The sequence below is a fragment of the Hesperophylax consimilis genome, chromosome 9 (genome assembly GCF_061612785.1).
Source record: "Hesperophylax consimilis isolate HC1 chromosome 9, BYU_Hcon_1.0, whole genome shotgun sequence".
NCBI lineage: Eukaryota > Metazoa > Arthropoda > Insecta > Trichoptera > Limnephilidae > Hesperophylax > Hesperophylax consimilis.
This window is the reverse complement of record NC_142844.1, coordinates 25,432,809-25,438,808: the sequence shown is the minus strand read 5'-3', so window position 1 is coordinate 25,438,808 and position 6,000 is coordinate 25,432,809. Positions and strand designations below refer to the sequence as shown.

The window sequence follows — 6,000 nt, the reverse complement described above, 5'->3', positions numbered from 1 at the left end:
CATCCATCTTCATTTGGCGGCCTCCGTGGTCGAGTGCTAAGGCTCTCGTCTAAATTTTATTTGATGAATTTCTGTTGTTTCACAATTTATTCATTTTAAAAATTATATACAAGGTGTATCGGCAAGTACCCGACAAACTTTAACCAGCTATTCCTCAGCACATTTGGAGTAAAAAATGTTATGGGCTCTTGGCTGTCCGGTAACATTTTTTTTCCATTAAAAACAAAAAATAAATTAAAAAATCCACACTCCGTCACTGTCATTTGCATTGTTTCTCGTGTTCAACAGCTGTTATTAGCAAGTGTGTCAAAAAGTGTCCTCGCTCTTTCGTACACACTAAATAATAATAGTTAAAAATGAGACGAATGATGCCATGCCATTTCGTTGTGATTGTAAAAGCGCGCCAATGTAGGTACGTACGTACATTATTCAACGAAACTCGAACAAAATATTGCCAGATGGGTTTTCAAACTTTGACAAAGGATAAAACATTGGTGACATGTGGTGAAAATATGAATAGTAATTTTTTTATTAAAAAAAAATGTTCCGGACAGCAAAGTGCCCATAACATTTTTTACTCCAAATGTGCTAATGAATAGCTGGTTAAAGTTTGTCGGGTACGTGCCGATATACCCTGTATAGTATTCCTACGGCACGTTACATTTTGGAAGATACTTTCAGTATCACCCTGGTGTTAGACCACCATGCAGAAACGTTGTTTGAAATGGCTTTAGCTGTTTGGTGACCATATTTGAATAGCCAGGTACTCTCCCATCTTCCTCTTCTCCATCTCTTTCCCCTATCCGCTACCTTCAGACTCACAACATACCCCAATTGGGGATGCCATAGTGTCATTGGCTCCAGATGGTTGGGAACTGATGAGACGCTTGTGCGGTTTCAGATAAAAAATATTTATTGTGATTCTTGCTCCATTTTATGTAGACGAATAAATTTTCCAACGATACGTCGGTCACACGTTGGCGAGAAAAGTTGGCATTCAAAATCAAAAGTTGTACATTCGGCATAACATGTTGCATCTACATCTCAATATTTTTACAATATAAAAATAATTTATGATCATAATATTCCAAACAATTTTTTTGTTTTGTTTTCTAAAGCTAACCACTAAACTGACTTACTCAACTATAAAACAAAAATATATTATCTGGCGTCATGAAAATAACACAGCTTAAATCTATTATTAAGTTCAATTTAGCTGTCAAATAATTTGACACACAAAAATTTTTGTTCCATATATTTCAAATATTAGATAAGAACAAAGTTTTCAAAATAAGACTGTTGAAATTTGAGCGAAACCGGGCGGCAGATAACGACTGGAACTAGTTAAATTCGTTCTAGTATAAATTTGACCTGATAAATAAGAATGCGTTAAAACTTAAAATTTAAAAAAAAAAAGAATTTAAAATCAATGAAGTCATGTTTAATCAAGACGAAACTTTTTTCACAGTTTCAATGTTACACATTCTTCGTACAAGATAAGCTACAGATAAGGCAATGGTGTTAAAAAAGAAGCTTGCCACATTTCTTTCGATATAAAAGCAAAAAAAATGGAAGCAGTTGTGTAAAAATCTGGGTCGCCGAACCAAACAGGTAACGACTGAAAAAAACTGAATTAAAATATCTGGCAACTAGTTTATTTGATGGGAAAGTACAATTTATTATTAATGCTGTTAGGATCGTTAGTGTTAGGAAGTTCCATACACACGAATGTAAAATACAGAGAAGCTTTTCATACCAGTTACAAATAATTTATCACCATTTTGTGAACTCTCCTCTTAGACTGTAGAAATGCTACTATGAAAAAATAGAATCTTGTGTTATAGATACATAATCTTTACTGAGAACTTTGCTGTTTGCTTGAGTTGAAATTTGAAATTATAAACAGCAATTTTTGTTCCAACGTCACTTTGTGTAACTTTTTATGTCGGGGGTTTAAGCAGACATGCAAAAATAGATTTTCAGGGTGTTAGTTTGGGTTATTTTAATAATTTATGCGTCTTTCCTAACCTTCAACTTTAAGGCGATGCACTACGTCGTGTAATATTTTAAATCGAGCCGCTATCAATAACACCCCTTACGTAGATGGCGATAAGGTTTAAATTCCCGTTTAACACCATCCGCCTGTTTTGATTTATGCAAGAAAAAAACATGGCCAAAAAGTGCCTTTTATTTTATTTTGTCGATGTTAAGGAATAAATATTTATTTTTTTCCGATCATTTTATAAATAACTTAATTTGCAACATTATAAAATAAAATCATAACCGAAAATGGGTTCGTAAGTAGGAGATTTTGAACTTTAAAGCAGTTTTCATAGGCCTTATATATAATTTTTTTCTGGGCTTATAAAAAGATTTATCTAAAAAATACTCGATTGTTTTAAAGGCCAAGATGTATTCTACTCGCAGTATTTAATTAAAGCATCTGAAACATTTCTAGGCGACAAAATGTTCAAACCAAAAACACATGATTTTGCATTACTACGTAGTGCATCGCCACGTTGATTGTAAAAATGGAACTTTAATTAATCTTTTACCATCTCCAACGACATAAATAGTTATTTTTTGAAGTAATTAGGTGCTATTTATAAGTTTTTTGTGTATAAGTGTGCAGCAGAATTCGAAAAGTTTATCTAATTTTCTTACAACCTACATACTAAATAAATTAGCTCTAAAGATTTTTTAAGATATACGAAAAAATAATTAATACCTTTGGTTGGATATTATAATCTTAAATACAAAATAAAATTTCGAGACAGGCCCCGAGTGCGTTCCTGAAAAGCTAACACATTTAAAAATGCAACAAAAGCCTTATGCGAAGAATTCACAAACAGATCCGTCCGTGTATTCCTACGACGGACAGATCGGCTCAGCCCATCGGTCCGTCTGTTCGCTATGAGCCGATCCGTGTGTGAATGTACGCAATGGATCGACTCGCCGAGCAAGACCTCATTTGCAGTCGATGAGAATGACGTCAATCAGTAACGGTATGCCCAAAATTTTTTTCCCATAAAAAATTCCCTCGATGTGAGTTTGTATGAGGTAAATTTCAGAGATTCCAGTTTTTTTTTAAAGAAAACATACATTCCCGGGTTACGAATAACCTGACAATATTTGAAAATCTCCTACTACCACCAAAGTAAGCGGAAAATTTTGTTTATGTTGTGATGGAGGACTTATCAAGCCGAGGAGTTAAACACACTACGCCTGGGTGGCACCCAAAAGCAATGGTCACAATTTTTTTCCCTTGATTGGCTTGAGAGTTTTGACTATAAAACAAAATTTTAAAATTTTGCTAGATTTTGTGCTTTTCCCTAAAAAAATATTTAATACCCTAGGTATAGGAAAATTTTCCTAGTAATACCATCACTGTAATTTGAGATGCTCGCGATGTGAATTCTGGGCCGATCTGTCCGTCACAGGTTCATAATTCTTTGCCACAGGAATACACGGGCGGATCTGTCCGCAAAGCGAATCCGTGTGTGAATTCTGCGATAAAACGGGCGGATCTACTCGCCGAGCCTGATCCGCCAAGCAATTCCTATAAATTCTGCGCTTATGTTACTCGAGCGTGTCGAATGATCATCAATGAAAAGAAAAAATAGTTTTATTTATCTGCACTTCAGTGCGTAAGTAGTAAGTAGGCATGACCAACATTTTCGCTATTACAAAGTAGGTATGGTATCAATATTCATATGGGCGCCACTAAAACAAACAATCAAAATTAGATCGATTTTCAACTACGGGTCTTTCATAACATCAATTTTGCAAGTACGTACCTACTTAAGAATTTCGAATCAGATTTTGTGGCAACTCGAATCGTTTATTTGCGGTTTATTTAAATTTGGAATTGTTTATGTTGAGACCTGCTACTGAATTTGGCAATGAGAAGCCAAACTGTGATGAATCTAAAACCGAGTGAATATTTCGCAAAGATCTCCCATTAGATTGAAGTCACAGTTGCGTTAGGTATTCGTAAATGTCTAACATTGATAATAATAGAAACAAGGGAGATGAGCCATGATTTTTTAAATTTTTTTTTTATTAAAGGGAAAAGTACATGTAAGTAATAAGGTTTATAATTTACAATGACAATCTTTAATACTACTCTTCCAGAGAAGCATTTGATTGTGGTTTGAAGAGGAGTGTACATTATGTTATTGTAGATATACATATAGAATCAAGAGAAGTAGGAAAAAAATTATTGTAAGTAAAATGTACTACTAGTAGCTATAATATATAAATAAAAATATGATTTTATTAGTTTCTGGGATAAAGACAATTGTGATTTTTTTTATTAATATGTAAACTATATTTAGAGAAGAAATTGCTTCTTAAGTAGAATATTTACTTTTCACTTTTTTGATAATTTATCTTTAAAATATTTTTTCAAAATGCTCAAAGCTTGGCGTTTGTCGTTTATGATTCTGATTTCCTCAGGGAGTTGATTGAAAAAGGTTCTTCCTTGGTATGTATAGTTATTTTGTGCAAATGAAGTTTCATTACATTATTAGTATGAAACCGGGTGCATAACGTGTGTCACAAACATCGTTCACCCATAGTGCATTTTTAAAGTCAGTGTATTTTGGTCATAACTAGGCGACAGTCGGCACTATTCCATGCCATATCTCCTGCCATCAATATACTATATTATTATATATTTCTCTTTTTTAGTTTCCGATGCAGCATTCTGGTCGGCGATGGACATCCGTTACTGGCGCTGCGTCCGTAAAGTTCAACCCAAGTGTCCCGATTCTGATGTTAAATTCTTCATGTATACACCGTAAGAAATTACTTGTTTGTTTAGTGACTTATCGTTGTGACGCCAGGGGAACTAATTGAATTACATTAATTTGATGATCGTTTCTTCCTAAATACTTTTGGGCAATGATAGAATAATAGTTATTATATCAACGCGTTCCATTGTTTTAGACAAGCATTTTTTTTAATACACAAATGATCAAACACCGTTCAACTTTGGACTATTACATTTCAACCACAATAATATTAACTTTGACCTTTGAACTTTCATATTTGACCTTTGAACTTAACCATTGAACCTTAAACTTTGACCTATTACATAAATTTAATATTGAACCTTTTACGTTTGAACTTCTCCGATAATAACTGAACCTTGACAGTTGGTCAAAGTTGAAATATATCAGTCCGAGGTTCCCCACCCTGTCCTAGAGAGATATATGTACATTGCTTTGTCTACGAGTAATTTGAATGTTTAGCCCTATTTTTAAAGCAATAAAAACTTACTGTTTTCACCATCAATTTCTCACGGACGACTTTTAACAGCATTGTGCATATAACACGATTGTTACGGATACAATTACTATTCATTTAATTTATTAATATTGACGATAAAATGAATTCTTAATGACATACGCAAGAATCTGGGCCTCATCTCAAGGGCGCTGAACTACGAGTAACTACTCATAAATAAGGCCACGGAGAATCGAAACCATGTTTAAAACGGCATTAGTGTTTAGTGACCATTGATGTGTTATATTTAGATGAGACAGCGAAAAAATACGTCCCGCTTTTTTACCTTCAACTGACCTCCAACTCTCCCAACGCTCTAACTAAAATTATCGTATTCGGTCTACACGCACCGCTAATCGCGTTATAATACTGGAACAAGTTTCTACGAGCTATTTGCAAGCAGAATCGCCTCTAATTGTAGCTCTAAGTTAGTGACCAGATCTTAGCAACCTATACATTTGCGAACCGAAGTGCGAGCCGCCTTATATCGGTTTATGTCGCTAGCTTTTATTGAGCTTGTAGACATTTACATTAGAATTTTCTTTCATTGTCGAGTCATCTTCAGTGGAAATTCCAAAGATATTAGAAGAACGAGATGTGCTATGAGCAGTTCATACTGTGTGGAATTGTTTTGCCCAGTGTCGCCGGTTTTGTTCACCAATACTACTGCACACCTTCGCTTACGCTAAGGTATCCGCACTAATACATAGA

General features: G+C 34.4%; 1 protein-coding gene across 1 annotated transcript in view; it reads left to right on the top strand.

Annotated features, from left to right (window-relative positions):
- Positions 1-4,637: 4,637 nt before the first annotated feature.
- Positions 4,638-6,000, top strand: part of LOC149421109 (lipase member H-A-like) — a 51,398-nt gene continuing 50,035 nt past the window's right edge. The window contains exon 1 of the mRNA XM_089635166.1: positions 4,638-4,801. Within this exon, the coding sequence (XP_089491292.1) occupies positions 4,638-4,801 (164 nt within the window). The remainder of the gene's footprint in view (positions 4,802-6,000) is intronic.